At 43.6% G+C, this 20,643-nt stretch overlaps 1 protein-coding gene across 1 annotated transcript in view; it reads right to left on the bottom strand.

Moving 5' to 3' along the window:
• LOC100545769 (collagen alpha-1(VII) chain-like) overlaps window positions 1-20,643 on the bottom strand; it is an 86,792-nt gene that overhangs the window by 9,668 nt on the left and 56,481 nt on the right. Inside the window, exons 68-82 of the mRNA XM_031552648.1 lie at window positions 19,843-19,887; window positions 19,205-19,240; window positions 18,056-18,091; window positions 15,758-15,814; window positions 15,501-15,572; window positions 14,454-14,525; window positions 13,754-13,789; window positions 7,343-7,423; window positions 6,434-6,487; window positions 6,051-6,104; window positions 5,207-5,269; window positions 4,716-4,778; window positions 3,879-3,995; window positions 723-800; window positions 410-463 (exon numbers count right to left, since the gene is read on the bottom strand). Of these exons, the coding sequence (XP_031408508.1) occupies window positions 410-463; window positions 723-800; window positions 3,879-3,995; window positions 4,716-4,778; window positions 5,207-5,269; window positions 6,051-6,104; window positions 6,434-6,487; window positions 7,343-7,423; window positions 13,754-13,789; window positions 14,454-14,525; window positions 15,501-15,572; window positions 15,758-15,814; window positions 18,056-18,091; window positions 19,205-19,240; window positions 19,843-19,887 (918 nt within the window). The remainder of the gene's footprint in view (window positions 1-409; window positions 464-722; window positions 801-3,878; window positions 3,996-4,715; window positions 4,779-5,206; window positions 5,270-6,050; window positions 6,105-6,433; window positions 6,488-7,342; window positions 7,424-13,753; window positions 13,790-14,453; window positions 14,526-15,500; window positions 15,573-15,757; window positions 15,815-18,055; window positions 18,092-19,204; window positions 19,241-19,842; window positions 19,888-20,643) is intronic.

Below are 20,643 nucleotides of genomic sequence, written 5' to 3' on the forward strand. Positions count from 1 at the left end.
CTTAACTCAGTATCCTATTCATAGGACACTCTTGCCATCAACACCTATTATAAAACTAATACTGCCAGACATCCACAGTCTCAAAAGATGCAAATACAGCATGGTATCAATCCTATCTGCCAAGCATGAGTTTGAAACATCACAGTAAGGATGGAAGAGGAGAAATAAGCCCCAAGCTCTGGGTCACTGTTTGCACTCTCAGTGTGCTGCCTAGCATGTTGCATCTGCCTCAGCCCATGCAAATGTGACATGCCTGGGTAAAGGCCAACACTCTCATTTCCCAGATATTCTCTGCATGAATTTATTTCTCATTATTTCCCTCCTCTCTTATGCCTCTTAGGGGCATTTTGCCCTATTTTCTCTATTCAGCCCTGTGTAACACGATGTCATCTTAGACTAAAGTACTCACAGAAAGACCAGGATCTCCCTTTTCTCCTTTCTGACCAGCTGGACCATTTTCACCCTGTTAAAAACACTTAAGTCATTACAAAAGCTCAGTAAATTGAACATTAAACGCTCCAAGAATAAGTGCACTTTAGAGAGGAAAGGATGCTCTAGAAATGGAGATGGGGAAAAATGCTCACATGTTTTCCCATAAATTTAAGGGTTATCAGTGAGCAGGAAGGAATGGTCTCATCCACATGCAGGGAAACAAAGCGTATATCAGAAGACTGGTGCAGGCTCCCTCACCAGGAACAAGGATGGCTCATCTTCATACTGACCATTACTCCTTTTTGCCCATCCATGCCTGGAGGACCTCTGAGGCAGAGCTGAGGTCTTCCTCTTCTCCCTCGTGGACCCTAGAGAAGACGAGAACAGCTCCATTAGCAGTACTGGGACGACCTCTGGAGAACCTTCATGACACAACTTGGGGTATTTCTCCTAAAGCTCAACGTGGGTATCAGTAGAAGAAGATACTCAGAGTCCAGTCACTTTGGATCTCCAAACAGACCAGATGTGATGAGACAGAACCCTGGACTTTGCACCATCTGCCCCATGTGGGCAACCACAAGGATCTCCTTATAGCTACAACCTTCAGAAAGGGCAAATGCTACGGGGCAGAAGTTTTCTTTCTCCAGCTCTTTGTTCAGCACTAATTTAGGAAGCAGAGTCTCAGCAGGAGGAGAAGGACTTGCAGAATAAGATAACACCCTCTCACATTAGAAACAGTTCAAACCCAGGGACTTTCTCTTTTTATTCAGGGAAAAGACAAGTAGAAGTGTGGGTGTAGAAAGCAGCATCTCACAGTCTCTCGTTAATCAATGTCTAAATGAAAGTCATTTATTATCTCATACATGGCTTTCTGAGCATGCAGTGCTTGTAAATGCTAATCTAAAAACTTTAGCCTTTTTAAACATACATGAAGGGCTCTCGTAGTTTCGGCTCCTTCCTCCCTTGTGTGATTCTTTTGATAAATTTTTCATGACAAGATGCAGCCTGGGGAGTGAGGAAGGAAAGAACAACGGTCTGGGGCTGGATTTGGCCCACACTTTAGTGATCTAGAAGGGGGATTTCTATATGTTGCCCACCTTAGGGGCAGTTCTTCCAATAATCACCCATAGTTTCATGATGAAACACGGAGTGGGATTCGGCTGTAGCTGCTGAGCAATGCTGGAGTCCCAAAGCTTCCTCTGTACTCAGACTGCTCTGAGTCAAGCCTTTATTTGATGTCACAGGACACAATACAGACGATCAACCTGATTATCACTGCAACACAGACTTGGCTCCACCATCTTCCTTAATTCTTCCCTAGGACTTAAACCTCAGCATTGGGTACTGCTTGTGTTCTGATGAGGAACATTCTCAACATATGATATTTTCTGGGTTAATAATCAACAGACCTACACAGATACCTTTAACCAATCCTCTGCTAGGCTCCAGTTGGAGTCGGAAGACTCTAGAGTTGGAAGGGACTTTTAAAGGCCATCTGGTCCAATGCAATGGACCCCTGCAATGAATAGGGACATCTACAGCTCAATCAGGTGCTCAGACTGCCATCCAGCCTGACCTTGGATGCCTCTAGGGACAAGGCATCCACTATGTCACTGGGCAGCCTGTGACAGTGCTTCGCTACCCTTATTGTAAGAATGGTAGTGAATCTAGTTGATCCAATGAGGTCCAGACTCACTTGGACTTCACGCAAAATTGGGTCTGAACAACCCCAAATTCTACCTTTGACAGCAAGAACATTTTTCACTGGTGTATCTTCACCAGCACAGACCTGTAATGTCAGATGTAGCTGCACATCAACTAAGTTCTTTGTGCTTTTAAACGTGTTTGTAATTTGGCACAGGACCATGATGCAATGGCCATGTCTCCAAACTACAGTGCAATCTACTTCCCATCTGGCAGCAAACTCAAATATTTTTTTGCATTTAGGGATATGGTTTAGTGGGCATGGTGGTGTTGGGTTGATGGTTGGTCTTGATGACCCTTGATTTCTTTTCCAGCCTTAATGATTCTATGATTTTGCAGATAGTATGTGTACACTTGTCGTCTACATACACACACACAGATGGATTAAATCCTTAGACTTACTTTTGTAAGGACAAATCACTCAATGGTGTTACGTGTCACACCAAGTGAGGCCAGCATGAGTTAAAACAAGGCTATCTCTGAGATGGCTTATTTGACATAGTTCATCTTTCAGGTAGTTACCCAACTTCAGCTTTTCTTTTGTTCTCTGTTCTTTCATATTAATGTATATCTTCTTTCATTCAAGCCTAAAACTCAGCCAGTTCCATCACTTTAAAAAGGTATTTTCACTTCCAGTCTCTTCCACTTGAAAAGTTTTTCGTTACTTAATGGATGCTACCTAAGAGTGGATGATTAGCATTAATCTCTAGTATTGTCCCTCTGCATTGTGTTGGCAGCAGCAAGACACCCTTTATTACCATAGAATCTGGAGGCAGCATGTTCCTACTCATAAATAGCATTAGCATGTCTCATTTCCAAGTCTTTTGTTACATTCAAAAGATGCCTAGCATGTCTTGCATGCAAAGACACCTGTTAAGAGTGGTTTTCAAATAGGGTTTGAAAGCTACTTGCTCCTTCTGGAGCCTGGGCATCCTGCTCCCTAGATAATTTGCAACAGGAGGGGTGCACTTGATGCTAACTTGAAATCAGCAGCCTTCCTTCCTTCATTGAGAGGTCATGTCTTGCACTGCGGATAGGAAAAGAAGAGAGGAAAGGAAAAAATACTTATGGGAATATACTTCATCTCACACCATGAGATGAAGTATATTGACCAAGATTCCACAGAAAGATAGCAGATGTTGCAGCCATCCTCTCTCAGTTTGGGAGACCTCAGGTGCCAGTTTGTAAGTGGAGGATATGTATGGAATCATAGAATCATTAAGGTTGGAAAAGACCTCTAAGATCAAGTCCAAGCATCGACCCACTCCCACCATGCCCACTAAACCATGTCCTCAAGTGCCACATCTCCACGGTTTTGAACACCTCCAGGGACAATAACTCCACCACATCCCTGGGCAGCCTGTATACATGGTGATGTGGGGGGATCCATCTGGGGTTCTGTGTCACATGAAGGTGTGAGATGCAACCCCTTGGATGGCAACTGGAGAAGAGACTTCTAGCAGAGCTCCCCATGGAAGATAAATCCATGAGATCTAGAGCAGCATCTTATTCTCCTCCAGCTCTTGGAGAAGCACGGCTGTATGCAGATCCTTGCTGGAGTTGCTCTGTAAGCATTGGTATATGGGTTTCTAGTCAGCACTGGTGTCATGGCATTAAGAATCACAGAATCATAGAATTGCTCAGGTTGGAAAAGACCTTAAAGATCATCAAGTCCAACCACAACTTAACCATATTACCCTAACTCTAACAACCCTCCGTAAATCATGTCCCTTGCTGCTCACCTGTGGTCCTGGTTTGCCCTGGGGCCCTTGAGGTCCATCTGGTCCTGCAGCTCCAGCCTTTCCAGGCCATCCCATTTGTCCTTTGAAGCCTCCCAAACCAGGAATTCCCTTTGACCCCTAAGAATCAGCAGGAGAGAGCAGTTCCAAGATTTTATCAAGCACAAGTGGTTTTAGAGATGGGCAAATCAGATATTATCCAAATATTATCATGGGCCTTGGCTATACAGTGAGACTCTTCAGTTTTGCTTTCCATTTCTACTCTTCCAGAAAGCACCTCATTGCTTGGTGACATGGATGTCCCTCCCCTCTAGGATGATGCCCAACAACTTCTAATGCCCAACTTTCTTTAAACATGTAAGAAGATTCCTTTAGTCTGTCTTTTTCTATATCCATGTCCAGAGCACCTAGGAGGCAGCAGCGTTATCCATTTTCTCTCCTCTGCAGCATGCCCAGCAACCTGTGTATGGTGATGTTAAAATCATAGAACTACAGAATATCCCAAGTTGGGAGGGACCCATAAGGACCATCCAGTCCAAGTCATTGAGTTGAATAAACTCTGACAACTCATCCCACTTCAAAGGTCTGGATAGCTTTTCCTCATGCTAAGCATGCACCTGCTGGGGTTTCATGCATCAGCAGGAGGTGAATTTAGGAAGACCTCCTTCTCCTGCCCTTTCCACCTGCACTCCCAGCCTTAATGCTCCAGACAGTTGACATTCGACCGCTGAAAAGGGTACCTATGATGCATAAAGTGCATAATATTGTTAACTTGACCTGATGGATGTGGGATTCATTCTTTTATAAATGGCAGCTCGATGCAGTGTGGCAAGCACTAACCTTTTCTCCTTTTTCCCCAGGAATCCCAAAGGCACCGTCATCACCTGGTGCTCCTTGTTCACCCTGGGAGCCAAAATAAAATTACTGCCCATACAGACTTGGCATGGTTGCAATTTTCTGAACAAACCACCTCTTCTTCACATTACAATATTATTTAGTAAGTGTAACCCATCGGAATCTCTCAGCCTGTGCACTAGTGGTACTCAGAGAGACTGAAAGTAATCATGTTAAAAAGCCCCATTACTTATCATGTGCAGTAATGCATGAGAAGCATCTGGGCTGGGGTGAATGAAGTTGGCTGAGTTGAGTGAAGAGGTCTCTAACCCCAGATGTCCAAGACTTTTCACTCAAATATATGTCGGGCTATATGATTAGATAAAGAATAACCCTGTTTGTGCTGTCAAAAAGAAAGAAGCACATTACACAGGTTGTTTCCCAAAGGTTTTAGGCAACTTCCCATTTGCAGGCAGATGTGCAATTTAGGTATTCACCTTTGGTCCGTATGGTCCATCTGATCCTGGGATTCCTGGCTTTCCAGGACTGCCAATTTCTCCCTATGGATGCAAAATCAGTGAATGGGATGTAAGCAAACACAATCTCTAAAACACTGAGAAAACCAGCTCCAAAATGGTGAGTAAATGGTGCTGTGGAGGGTATGGAAATAATGACACTTCTGGTAGGAGAAACCCTAAATACAGGAAAATTCCTACTTCAGATTGATATAGACTTTAGACTGCCCTGACTTCATAACCACTTACATGAAAGTAGGTGGGAAGTTCACTGAACAGTACTTAATTTACCCAATAGGCCAAGGTAGATGAAGGAAAATACTACTAATAAAAATATATCCCCTTGGTTCAGTTGTCAAGTGTTCCCTTACATCTTACTGAGCTCTTCAAAACCCTTCATAAAAAGACCATTAAGGGCCATTATCTCTGTTTATAGAGAAAGGACTGTTGGTGCTGGCAATCAGAGCAATGTGCCTGGCAGTAATCGCAAATTAGGTCCAGGCAGTTGCTAAGCCACAGACCAGAAGGATATTTCGGAAGTTCAGATTGTAAAAAAAAAAAAGTGTCAACCCCCAGACTGTGACCACATATCTCTACGTTGCAGCCTGCAGCTTCAAGCCATAGAATCATAGAATCATTAAGGTTGGAAAAGACCACTAAGATCATCTGGTCCAGCCATCAATCCATCGCCACTGTGGAGAGGGTCTTCTGCATGAGCTAGCATGGTTTCTTCAAGTATAGTGTTACCCTCATAACGAGTAAGAAATAGGAATCACTGCTGGAAATGGGACTACCAGAGCAGGAGATAGAGCTAGGCTGAGCTCACCTTGATGCCCTTGGCTCCTGGAGCACCAATGCGTCCTGGCAGCCCACGTAAGCCCTGGGGAGAAAGCAAATCATGGGAAGTCATTGATGTTGTACCAAGGTGAAGGCAAGTAGGATGAAAACTGTGCACTTGGTAAGCCCTAATGCAAGAATATCCCTGACCCACAGAACCCTTCCCCATGAACCCCATCTGACTTCTCCTCTCTGCTTGTCCCAAACTTTGTTTCACAGGATGACAGAGTGGCTGAGGTTGGAAGGAACCTCTGGAGGTCATTTTATCCAACCATTCTGCTCAAACAAAGCCGTAAAGTGATGGCTGTCCAGGACAACATCCAGACAGCTTTTTGAATATGGACATTTCATAGGATCTCACCCAGCTCCTACCTTTATTCCTTTCCGCCCAATGTCCCCAGTGATCCCAGGATCACCTTTTTCTCCCTAAAAATTAAAATAAAATAAAATAAAATAAAATAAACAGATAATACACATCCTGACAGGTTAAGAATGCCTCCCTGCTGATAGCATCACTTTACATTTATATTGTTCTTTTAACCACTGGGGACTCCTGGAAAATTTGCAGATCATAAATTCATAGAATCACTGGATGATTTGGGTTGGAAGGGACCTTTAAAGATCATCTATTTCAACACTCCTGCCATAAGCAGGGACATCTTTCACTAGAATAGCTTGCCTAAAACCCTGTCCAACATGACTTCCAATGATGGGAAATCCACAGCTTTTCTGGTCAACATATTCCAGGGTCTTTCCACTCTCATTATTGAAAATTTCTTCCTCATATCCAATCTAAATCTATACTTTTTTTTTTTTCTGTTTAAAACCTTTCCCCCTTGTTCTGTCACCATAGGCCCAAATAAAAAGTCTTCCTCTGTCCTTCTTATAAGCCCCTGTTACATATTGAAAGACTGGAAGAAGTTCTCCCTGGAGACTTCTTTTCTCCAAGTTAAATGACCCCAACTCTCAAGTAACAAAGGAAAACGCATGGTGAATTACATGGGAGAAGTTGAACTCCACCACTAGAGATACACACATAAATTCTCTACTGGCATCTAGAGAAGTCTCCTAAAAACTGGGTTAGGATGTGCATTAGAGCCCTCTCTAGGAAGTTTAAGCAGAAATTTCATCTCTCTTCTGGAAAGAGTCGTCCTGAACTCTTATTTCTAATTCCAGGAATGGGAAACACAGGGTGTGGGAGGAGAAATGAGCTCCGGTTTGAGAAAGACCAGAAGCCTCTTTCTGCCTTCCAAACTAACCATGTCCTTTCTTGCTACTCACTGGCTTTCCCTTCTGTCCCTGAAGACCTCTGTCACCTTTGGCTCCCTTGATTCCATTCCTCCCATTGAGGCCTGCCGTACCCTGCCAAAGAGGAGCACAATGAATTTCTGTGTTAGCTTTTGCAAGGAGACCACAGAGTACACTCATCAGGGTGGAAATTCAATAGTAAGACCCTGAGTAGAACATTCCAACAGTTGGAGATCAGAAGCCATCCTAATACTAGCACTGAAAGATGAGGCTTGGGTTAACAACCATTGACAACCAGTAGCAAGTGCAACCCAGAAGCTGGCTTTTTTACAACCACAGGTCGGGAAGCTGAGGTGCACAGCGGTTAAAGAGTAGTTCTGGGGAAGAAAATTGGGATGGTGATGACTGCAGTTGGAAATAGGAGCAGAAACACTAAGCAGGCAGCATCTCACTGTGCAAGTTGCTTCGTTGGGTTGCCCACAATCCTGGGCACTGGGTCAGCAGCTCAGTTTCAGACTCATTCAGTCAAGGGAAGAAGTGCTATGTGGTGAAATTCAATTTGTGAACAACCATTCTACTTGTTGAGTGTAGATCCATGCATGGGGTTGTTCACTGTTTCAGTGCAGAGAACATCGCCCATCTGGGGGTAAAATAGATTCTCATCCAGACCAAACACATGGGCAATATAGGACAGAGTTATTCCTCCATGAAAACACCACAGCATTGCAATCTGGAGGTCTATGAGCCATTCTGAAGCTTAACTCAGCCTGGGACATATAATACTTCATCAAATATTTCTTTATATTTTGGAGTAAAGGCAGTACTTGAGGACACACAAGATGCTCCTCCATGGCTCTGTTGATCACGTCTGGATTGGGTAAAGTCCATACTCCTCAAGCCCTGCTTGCATGATCAGGCCTGAATATCTCATGCATGCTGTTTATTTATTGGTAACTATTTATTGAAACAATCAATATGAAGCTCTTGCTGAGGAAGTAAATGGACTATAAAAAGCACAACTAATTAGAATCCCTGTTTGCTAGGACAGATTGCATGTTTGGAGGGCAATAAACCTTTTGGTTCAATGGTTAAATCTCAAGAGCCCTGGATACCTTCAATTGCCTGGCATTTTTCAGCTTGCTCTGAACTAAGTACAGATCCATCTGGCTAGGGATTTATATATATACACCTGTTCCCAAGGGGATGGGCTAAGGCTTATTCTTGAATACTGCCTGATCCTGAAGGAACTTGACACTAGTTAGCAACTTCCCAATTAGCTCTAATAGCCCTCTCAGCACCTGAATTTATTCATCCATAGGGGTTTCTGTGCCAAAATGAGACCTTTCTGTCTTTTCTTGTGCTTCCCCCACCTTCCTGTCTCCAGCTCATAGCTCTCCTGTGAGCCTTAGACTGCAAGGTGCTTCTTGCCTTCAGCCTGAAGGGAGCCCAGATGGCTTTAAGGAAGAGTAAAACTCAGAGTACGTGCTGTTAAGTAGAAGGGTAAATGGTCGTAGGTGTGCCTACTCAGTACTCCAGTAAATCATAGAATCATTAAAGTTGGAAAAGACCTCTAAGATAATCAGATCCAACCATCAACCCATCCCCACCATGCCCAATAAGCCATGTCCCTCAGTGCCAAATCTCCTCATATCTTGAACACCTCCAGGGATGGTGACTCCCCCACCTTCTTGTCCATCCTGTTCCAATGCATTATCACTCTTTCAGAGAAGAATTTGCCCCTTATAACCAACCTGAACCTCCCCATCTGAAAAGAGTCAAGAAGGAAGAGGACTTAAAAATGAGAATGAGAGGAAAATGTTCTGATGCATCGAGCAAGGGAAACAAGCTGAATGGAAATTTGTTCCCTGAGATTTACATTCTGTGTTTTGCCAGGGCAAATAAAGGCCGGGCAATAAAAGCTAGTAAAATGGCAGTTTAAAGGCAATTACTGGTGGACTACTGGAAATGGCTTTTGCTGTTTGGTTCTGTTATTAAAGCGTTGCTGGAACAGGCTTCATTTAACTGTAAAGACACCAGGTTGCACGAAGGCACGGTAACGGAGAAGCTTAGTCATAAGTCCTGACGCAAAGATGACTTTGAGCTGAGGTTCTCTGCACAAATTCCTGCAAAGATTTGGGCTGGAGCCAGGCAGGAGCTGTGTGATCACCAGGCTCAACGTCTCCATTCAGATAAGCTGGGAAATTATCTGGGTCACCCTTGGAAAGCATCAAATCCATCCGCAGGAATGCACTGCAACCGGAAAAAATCAATCCAAAGCAGCAGGAAAGGCACATCAAAGGACTAATGCATTTCCAAACCATGATGTAGGCCAGCCACGTTCAATCCAGGCACAGGGAGGGCAGTGATGTGCAGTGCAGACTCGAGTGATGGCAAATAATTTTGCTGCATTGGCTACACACAGTGAAGAATATGCAGCTGTTCTTTCCATTTTGATAAAGGAATTTGAAAACAGGTTTCAATATTGCAAAAAAAAAAAAAATCATAAATTTACTTTTATGAAGCACTTTTATTTTCAGTTCATATCTATATAAGACCTGCAAGTCCTGGAACACATAGAGTTGCAATCAGATATGCAAACTAAAAAAAATCTGATCATGTCTCTTTACTCCTCTCTTACCAGAGGAAAACATCCCTCGCTTCACAATCACACCTTATTCATGTGCATACTGCCAAAAAGCAACGGCATTTGTGAACAATTGTCAAGGATGAAGTGCAGGAAAAGTAAAATTTCATCAAAAAATCCCCGATGAACACCTTGAGAGTGTTCTAAGAATTGCAGCCAACTTCCAATGAACCAGACTGATGCATCAGCTTCACAAAATCAAGGTCAAATATTCCACCAGTTGTATGCTTTTGTTCCTCTCTCTTTTTTTTTTTAACACGTTAAGAAAAATGTTAAAAATTAAAATGTTTTTTGTTACTTATATTCTAATGATAACATATAATTTAACTAGGGTTGCTCCGAAAGTAATGCCTCCTGTTTTATTATGTTGGTCCATCATGTCAGAGGCAGATGTTGGTGATATGGTAGTAGAAGTTGAACCTTCCCACCAGCATTGTCTCACATTTTTGTTACTGTGTGACAGATGGCAGCAGAGGGGCACAGTCTGACAGAATGTCACCTGACGTGGAAGTGTGTATGAATCAAAGGTGTACCACTGAATTCATCCATGTGGAAAAAATTGCACCCACTGGTATTCACTGACACTTGCTGAATGTTTATGGAAACCAAATAGTAGATGCTGCACAGTAAGGCAGTGGGTGGTGCATTTAAACAGCGGCAGTAATGGGTCACCTCTGCTGGTGCACATTTTTATGAGCACAACATGCGAGCTCTTGTCTATCACTGGTGAAAATATACAGCTGCTGGTGGTGACTATGTTGAAAAAATAGCGGTTCACAGCTGAGAATTTGCTCTATCAAACAGTGTTATTCTGCCCTCTGTATCTGTTGTAGTCTCCATGGAAACAATTAGGAGGCATTACTTTCGGAGCAACTTATGTGCATGGGGCCCAAGGTCTAAGTAAGCCATAAGTTTGGAGACTCATGGCATAGCTGTTACCTTTGCTAAAATGTTTCCCACCTCCTGGCCTTCGGTGCTCAATATTTGATGGGATGATACACCTGAAGTAGCTGAGTGTCTCGATGTGAGAGTTCCAGCTGTGTTTTTATCCCTTCCCTGCTGTGTCTTGTGTCTAGACATCAATTTATTTGGGCAGGGATTTCTACCTGTGGCTAGAAGGTCTGGCTGACCAAGTTCCTGATTACCTTGGACTTTCCAGAAATGCTCATGGCACCCTCTTTGGCCAAAATCATCTCAGATAATGGCTTTTCCCACTCTAAGTGGGAAGTCAGAGGCACCTCTTGTCAAGCCCAGGATTGACATCCACACCCCACCTCTTTTCACCTCTGGCTTGAAACCACCCACTGGTCAGCAGGCAGGAATTGGATTTCCAAATTAGTTTACCTATTAGGCTTTCAAATAGGTTCATGCAGCTGGTGGAGGGAGGTGGGGCTCTCATGTTGGTTCCCTGAATAGCTCTTCAATAGCTCTATCTGCTTCAAGAGCTCTAGTGCTTTTGTGTTGTCTGATAAAGTCAAATTCATGTTGGATATTATCAAACCTAACATAGTCTTGAGTTGTAATGTAATGAAGTGGTTCTCTGCACAAATTCCTGCAAAGATTTGGGCTGGAGCCAGGAAGGAGCCTGCGTCAACAGCCATTTGGCTTCCTCAGATATAGGGCAAGGATCCAAGGACTGCTGGGCAGCTATAGACCCCAGTTCTCAAGAGGACATGAAGAACATCTCTGAGACTCTATTTGTAAAGCTAGTGAGGAGGACTGCAAGCCAGGATGGAGAGGGCCTAAGAACACTCATAATTGTAGACTCTGGAAACACAAAATAGGGAGTAATAGCAAGAGATGGGGAGAAGAGTATTCAGAATACAGCTTTAGGGAGAATAATGGGTTAATCTGCCAGAATTTTAATGCATGAAATGCATGAGGTATATAGAAGAGGAGTTGGAAGCCTTAATACATGATCAGGATTGCACTTTAATAGGCGTAACACAGACTAGAATATTAATATCAAAGGGTGAAGCAGGGCAGGAATATAAATGTAAGTGTGTAGTGCTTTTAGAAAAGAGGGAAATGTCTTGAATATCAAGAATGCACTCATTTGCCTTGAGATCCAGTTGTAAAGTCATCTAAATCCACTGAAATTCTCTGGGCGGTGACTATAGGGGGGGGATACAAACGTTGTCACTTGGTTGGGAAGTCCTATAGACCACCAAATCAAAAAAGTAATTGGATGAGACTTATTACAAGCTGGTTTACAAGAGTGATTTTTGGTCGTGCTGGAACTTTTGTCTCCCCAGATATCAGCCAGGAGGGAATTCAGTAGGATGGAAAGCAACTGGTGAGTTTTTGCAGTGAGTTGGTGGTAATTTGTAGATCCGATGGATGGAATTAGAGGGGTCTGAAGGAAAATGAAGACAGCGAGATATTATCATTGAGGTTTTGCATAAAAGAGATTGGGTACAGGCAGAGTGGAACAAGTCATATCTGCCTTGAAGAAAAGGGAAAAAGAAGACTAGAGCAGTGATAGATGAAATAGCCTGAACCCCCCTCTCCCTTAACATGGGAGAAAACAATCAAAGGATCTGTGAACACTTTGAAGACAAAGTGAGACATTGTCAACCTGGTTTTGTGGAAAGCAAGTCACACCAGGATGTCATGTCCTACCACGGGTGTCTGAAATAGATGATATGAGTCATGGTCTGAGAGTACCCTAAAGCTCTCTATTAAGTAGTCTCAGACCAGCGTGCTCAGATGCGGAAAGCGAACACGGCAGACATCTAACCTGAGGTCAGATGAATTTCATCCAGGCTGTCGTATATCATGGCTCCTCTGTCACGGCCTTGGCTTTGATGTGAGAATTGCAATTTTAGCAATTTAATGAAAAAACAAAACCAAGCATAGTGTTCTTAGTCCAGCACCAAGTACAGCAGGGATAGTGTTGCCTGCACCAGCAAAATCACCAAATATTTTCCAAAGAAGGATTAATTAGCTTTCCTTGGATAATGATCAACAAGATGCCAATTTCTGGCCATTAAATATGTCATGAATTGGTCTTTATGGGTGCTGGTAGAAAACTGCACATCTCCCAACCACAAGTGGACTGCTGCTGTGGATGGTGGATTCCCACTAGAATTCAACTGAGCTTCCTTTGATGCTCTACAAACATTTTTATTCACTCTCTGCACTACCAAATTTTAGTGCTAATATTTGTCATCCATGGATTCAGGTGCTCACAGTGAAGCAGTTTCCAAAATGTACTCTACATGTGGTGATCAGGGAATCATAGAGTGGCTTGGTTTGGAAGGGACCTCAAAGATCACCCATTTCCAAACCCCAGTAACGAGGGGTGCAGCATACTGATGTCTTATGTTATCCTCATTGCTCTGGTAAAGTGCTCAACAGCTGCTTGCAATGAAGCAGAGGTTGAAATGCTTAATAGAATGAGGGCATTTTTCTCAGTAAGCAATTACCAGTTTGGATCACGAGCTCATAAATACTACACAACCATAACCAGTAATCAGCTGAGCAATGTCATCTGTTCATGTCTGGAAATGCCCCTGGAAATGCTAAAGGCATTAAAAGTAATAAGTAGATGCATATTTCATGTGCATTCATATTGCATGTTTGTGATGCAAAACACAACGTTCTATTACAACTTACCTTTGGCTTTGGTCCCTCTTGCCCAAGGCTGATTTTCCAGCAAAACCTCTCTGAATGTTGGCTTTGTGGAAAAGCACTGAGCCAACATCACCTCACCTCCCCCACGACCCATTCATGTGGCCATAGGTGGAAGTGCCAGCCCAGTTATGTGCCCAAAGACAGAGAAACATGCTCCAACTCACGGCAGAGCCCAGCAGGCCTGGTTCTCCTGGCTCCCCCTGAAAGGAAAGTGATGATGATGAGTAACAAGGGGACAGTGCTGCTGCACTTCCTCTGGAATTGGGGATTGTCAGAGGACATAGTTACAGCAGATGGAAGGGGCAGATAGGATCCCTTAAATATCTCAGATGGGCAACTGAAGGGAGCCCTACGTCTCCACTGAGTATAATTTAGACAGGAATTCATACCTTGCATATAAATGCTGACATTTCAGCAAATCATTACTATCATAGCACAAGGAAGATGTCAGAGCACTCTGCTGCTTTAGAAAAAGGGAAGAATCTCTTGGGGTCTCCTGGCTACTTCTGCTTTTTGGTAGCTCCACAACATTTAAATCAGCGATTTCAAAGAAGGAATCATACAATCAATCATAGAATCATAAAATGGTTTAGCTTGGAAGGGACCTTAGTGATCACGCAGCTCCAACCCCCCTGCTGTGGGCTGGCTGCCCCAAACCACATCTGGCAGCCCAGAGCTCCATCCAACCTGGCCTTGAATGCCTCCAAGGATGCAACACCCACACCTTCTTTGGGCAAAGAATCATATGGTGAAAAAAAAATGTATATAAAATCCTGTCAAAGGATTTTATATATCAGTTCATGTGTGATTTTACAGTTTAGTCCTTAAAGATGATACCTTAAAATAGGTTTTGGGCGTACTCACTTTCTGTCCCACTGGTCCTCTTGTTCCAAAAAGCCCCATGGCTCCCTTGGAGCCAGCTTCACCTCTGATTCCCTAAAATTATAGAATACCTGTCAAATACTTTCTAAGTACATCGTGCTCTTGAAGTGGCCCCCCCTGAGAGAGAACCCTATGAAGATGGAAGAGTGAAGGACAGTAAGAATCATTTCTATAGCAGGCTTCACCTCCAAGGATCCCAAAGATCTTTATGTCAGCCAGTGCCAGGGAAGGAAGCCACCAGCTGCAGAAACCTCATAGCTCAGTCCCAAAAGGGAATTAGTGCCCAGTGATGGAGACTGAAGGAAAATAAGCAGAGAAGGGTCTCATTTTTTAAAGAAGTTGCCTCTTTGCTAACACTGAAGTACAAAATCCTGGTTGAATGTCTAGTGGTGGACTAGTGGTGCTCCATCTAAAGACACTCAGATACTCAGCCAAAAGGTGCTATTGCTTTAGGAAATGCTTACATATTATTATTATTATTATTATTATTATTATTTAATAAGAGAGCAGTCTGACAGATATTGTGTGTGAGACTTCATCTGACAAAAAACACAAGTATCACCCACGGGACCTTCTGCACATTGCTTTTACAGTCACTGGGGATCTAATCAGGGATGCTGCTGTTGTAGATACTTATATTTATTCTGCACTGTGTCAGACTTTTAGAACAAAACCCATTAACATGATACAAAAATAGGGATGACTGGTGCATGGAGATTTAATTCATGACTCAGTCTGAGAGTGGGAGAGTTATATGATTCCTTCCAGTGGAGTGATGGGTTGAGACCTGACACCTCCACAGGTGCCAAGGCTCAAGTCCAACCCCAGCCCATCCCTACCATATCCCTCAGTGCCACATCTCCACATTTCTTGAACATCTTCAGTGACTCCACCACCTCCCTGGGCAGCCTGTGCCAATGCATTACCACTTTCTCTGAGCTTCAGGGTTTCAGGCAGCACGTCCAGCTCTTGGAGAGAAATGAGACTCTTCCAGTGTTATGTGTCTCTGTCACATTGAGAGATTCATACCTTTTCTCCTGCAGGCCCATCTTCTCCCTTCTCGCCTTTGTCTCCATCAAAACCTGGAAGGCCTTGTTCACCCTGAATGATAGGACAGAAAATTAGTGGGGTTGTGCCTCTCTCAAGGAAGGACCCATTTCTCAGTCAGTGGCTTTGGACCAAAGCACTGGTTTGTGATGGATACCCAAGCTGTGCTGAATCACAACAATAGTAAAACTTATAGAATAACCTGAACTGGAAAGGACTTATAAGGGTCATCAACTTACAGGATCTCCTTTACTGCCTTTGTAGCCTTGGGGTCCAAAACCAGTCATGGTCTCACCCTAGAGAAAGGAGACACAGAAGAGATGTAGATAACAAGTGGTGCCTGAATTCATGGCTCCCACTGGATAGGATCACACTTGCTGTGATGAGAAAAACAGCGAAAGGGTAGCAAACATCTGCAATGAAGGTGAGCATTTTCCAATGCTCAGTCCTTATGGAAGGTAATAAGTACGTTTAATTTATTCTCAACTAAAAGCTAGGTGATGAATATGCATAGAAGATGACAAGTCCTGAATTTTGACAGTGATCTGTTGCTCAAGAAAATGTTGGGGCCCAATGGCAGGGCCACAGTCCAGATGTCCCAGCTAGAAGTGGAGCTGTGCATGGGAAAGTGGAACCCTGAGGTTCAATTCCCAATCTGAAACCATCAGTGATCAGGCAGGTCCATATCTGACATGGTGGCTTGGCTCCTTCGTCACCATGTGTCACTTGGGATGTCAAGGTTTGCATCTCCTCCCACGTGCAGGACCTGGTTGTAGGCTCATGGTGCCCTGATTTAATGGTCATGCAGCTGGAGCTGAGGTTGGCGAGTAGTACTTTTACATCAGAAATATTGCTTCTGCAAGCCAGGGCACTGTGACCAGCTGACAAGTACATGCTTCTAATATGCTTCCCCAAAAGGATTCCAGAGAGTGCCATTAGCATCCTTGGGGCACCCTGAAACTCTACACAGCAATAAGAAGAACAGGTGCAGATTCAGCAAGGCATGTGTTTTGGAGGCAGGACAGACCCAGTATGGAGGGTGATCTCCTATTACAGACATAGAAAGGAGCACCTTTTCCCTTTGGAAGATTTTTACATCTGATTTGGATGCTGAGTGCAGCCTGCAGTTAGTATTTGACTATTGTTATTAGCAGCATAGAGCACTGATTTATTCATTTTTTTCCCCTTGGAAAATAAATTAACCCCTTACAGGCTGCTAATTCTCCTTGCTAGCCCCTTTTGGCAATTGTAGCCTATTTGAAACAGTCTCCCTTTATACCAGCTCTCTTCAGTGTTGCAAATCCATCCCTTTTCGGGGAGACTGTGCTTTGCTGCTAGATTCTTACCAAACATCCGTGAATAAACATTCCCCAGAATTTGACCATCTTTTGCAACTTATACAATGATCACTATCAGATTCTGCTCCAAGTCTACCTTCATATACTTCCTGCTTTCCTGCTTTTGAGTGTCTGTGATGGAGATGGGATGGGGCTCAATCAATCTTGCAGACAAAAGGGAGCATAAAGATTCTGTAGTTTAATCCAGTGCACAGCACAGGCCCTGAAAAGCACACAGTTCCACTTGTATTGATGGAGAGGGAGTTATAAAGTAAGTCAAACTGTAACCATGGGGAATGAATCCAAGCCAATCATCCCTCTCTCTCAGCTCTACCTCATACGCCTCTTTATATTTTATTAAGGTATTCTTTGGAAAATGCATTACACATTCCTTCGACTCGGGAGGTGTTTTGGGGCCTCCTCACGAAGCAGATTAGGAGTTGATTTGTCTCTGCAGCAAGTCCCTTTTGAAAGCAGCCTCCTCAGAGACAAATTGGCCCTGATCATTTAATGCCGCATGACTCAAAGGCAAAATCATCACGCAGGTTTTCGAAAACTCATTTTCTTACAAGCCACCTCAGTAAGGGAGGAAGTTAACAAAACACTAGGCAGAAATTCAGCATTTTCTGTTCACTCTCTGCACCCGGGGTTATTTTGCATTACCTGCCATGAGCCAGACTGGGGTATGCTTTGGGGTGAGCTGGTTAACAAAAGTCAGTGGAAATTTTCTTTCTTCCCTTACATCATAGAAAGCATTTTTGTGCCCAAAAAACAGCTGCTGAAATGACTTATTTTTTGCTCCTATTGACAATAGCTGTTGTAGAAGCCCATTAAAACTATGGTGCTAGCTCTATTCTGAGCATTACATGGAGTGCAAGCCAACAAAGTGGATTGAACCCACTGGAAAATCCCATGAAGGAAGGAGGCATCTAAATCTTGCATTCTACTGTGTGGGTGTATAATGTAGAGAGAACGGACCCAAACTCTTGGATGAACATAGTGAAGGGACCAGCTGTAAATAGGGAAACACCCATTAGACAGAAGGAAAACACATACCAGTATTTCTTATCATTTATGTCTCTACTTTGTCTGATCACTGAACTGTTCAAATAACTGTCCATCTGCTCACAGGTAATGATAAGGCCCTAACAGCCTTTTACCCCATCTGCCCCAAAAGGTCACAATCTGGAACGTTCTTACTCTTTCTCCCTTGGGTCCCAGAAGTCCCCGATCACCCTGAAAGCAAGCAAGAAATAAAGACAGTGAGTGATTCCCTTTTTACTCACTTTTTCTGTGCTACTCAGTCCACTGATTTGCACACTAAGCCCATCTTTCACAGTTGGGAGTCAGCTCCCCTGGGCATTCTGCCAAAGCTTACCATGGGAGATTGTGCCCAACTAAAATATATTGTGCTGACCAAAAATAAAGACCTGAGACTGATGTGTTTTGGCTGACCTCATGCTCAGCATGTCCACACTGCAGAACTATCATTGGATTTCCATCTTCCAATGGGGCATGGCAGCTCTGGTAATATGTCAGTACTACACCTAGGGTGGGAAGGCATCCTGTATTTTATAGGATTTCCCAAATTTCAATTTCAAAGCTTGGATTTTGCACTAAAAGTGTATGAAATACTAACTGTTCCACAAGGTTTTATGTAGGAGGTGGGATATAAGCTAAAGGGCAGGATTTGGCACTGATGGCATCTCCATACTCTTCTCCAGTGCTCATGACTGGCAAAGTGACAGCAGATGGAAGAGACTAGAAGGACCAGGTGGGGATAAGAGAGCAAAGAGAGACTGTAAAAATGCACTGAGTTGCTTTTGAGTAGCAGCACTATATGTGGTTGCCTTCATTCCAGTGTCTGATTGCACATCCCTACATTTGGACAAGATTTACTCTTCCCATTGCTGTGCTTCTCAACTTCCCAAGGCTTGCAAGAGGGAAATGGCAGAAGGAGAACAAAGGGATTTCTGCTCATGGATGTAAAATGAATGGGTATGTGTTGTCTGGAAAGTAATCTTTGTCCTGCATATGCTGCAGGTGAGCTGCTCCTCAGCCCAGCCCTGCACACTGAGGGATCAAATGGAATACAACAGGAATTCCTTTCTGTCCGAACTCCCAAATTTCCTCCCTTCCCACCATCCTAAAAAATATTTTTAAAAGAGTCTTGCAGAAAGATAACGTGCACCCTGATCACAGCCCAGACCTTACAGGGGATTGCTTGTCACTTCAGACTTCCATACATTGATTAAAGTGCCCTCCCAATCTGTCCCAGAAATATTCCCCACAATGGTGCCCTCCTCTTCAGGAGCTGCATAGGAAAAGGTGACAGTGACTGTTGCTTACTCTTTCGCCTTTCACACCTGGGAGACCTTTTAGCCCCTGCAAGGACACAAAACAAGATGTGAGGATAAATACAAGAGAGGGAAGATATTAGGAAAGAAAGAGCAGTCTCCACTCTAAGACAGAGCTGCCTCCAAGAAGAAGTTTCAGCATAGAAAAGCTGCTGGTGGAAGGGGTACAGAAGCTAGATTGGCCAACTTGATCTATTTTGCAAGCCTCATGTGGAGACTTTTGTATGCTTAACATCAACAAGGCACAGCCACAATCTCTCAGGTCTCCCATAGGCCCCCCCAGGTGGAGGTGACAGGATCTCTAGTCGTCCCTCATCACAGGAGTGGGCAGGGACAGGATAGACTGGAATGGCACATGGCCAACTGGCCAAGAAGATAAAGCAATTATAGTTGGCATGACAGCTTATGTCTCACATGAGGCTAAAGATTTTACAGTCAACCGTTCCAACACAACATAGGAATTTGGGTTCCCCGAGTTTCTATTTCCCACTGGAAGCATCAAACTATTTAATTCTTTTTAATTGCTCATGGGGATTTTTTCCAGCCCTGAAGCTGTCCATACTATAAACATCAAGCAACCCTGAAATTGTCCATACTGTCAAATCAGTTCAGTGCTACATTAACACTCACCATCATACCAATAGGGCCCTGGACTCCCATGATGCCCTCGTCACCCTGTTAGGAAAGAGAGGTCTAATGATGGCCATCAACAGACACATGCAACACGCACAGTCCCAGATCCACAATCCATCCCAATAGGAGTTGAGAATGCAGAAGCCTAGATCTGTAAAGGGAGTTTTGCAGCCTTGTTCACTTATATGTCTACATGCATTAGGTGTCCTATGGTTCTGGATTAAAGGGCTTAAAGGACTCCATACCACACACGTGCCACTGAAGTTGGACAGTGTACTCTGTATTTAGAAAATACTCTGGTCAGCTTCAAGCTTCAGTTTCTCCTCAGCTTTCAAGAGAAACACATCTGTAGGATGATCTGAACCTGATTCTGCGTGATATTAATCCCTCTAAAAAAGTGCCTCTTCTCTGTTTCTATAGGGAGGCACTGGTTGGAATGGCTTACAAGAAGCAACCTAAGGTTGGGTGTCCTAGTGTGTCCTTTCTTAAGCTGTATTCACACGTGACAAAAGCATGGACAGCAAAGGGCAGAGGTCTGAGATGTTCCCGGTGTCCCAGAAGAATTCTTACTCTCAATCAGAGATCTCAGTAGCTTTTTATGTGCATTCTTGATATGCACATAACTTGATTTCAGTAGGACTCCCCACAACAAAAAGGTAATCAGAAATTCATCTGGAACCCACATCACTGGCTTTCAGAAGGAAGATACCACCAGTCAACTGCTCAACTCATGCCTTTGGAGACCAGTGTGGGGCTTATCTTCATATCTAGCTCTTGCTCCCAGAAGCCAGATAACTT

Source organism: Meleagris gallopavo, chromosome 1 (genome assembly GCF_000146605.3).
Source record: "Meleagris gallopavo isolate NT-WF06-2002-E0010 breed Aviagen turkey brand Nicholas breeding stock chromosome 1, Turkey_5.1, whole genome shotgun sequence".
Classification (NCBI taxonomy): Eukaryota; Metazoa; Chordata; class Aves; order Galliformes; family Phasianidae; genus Meleagris; species Meleagris gallopavo.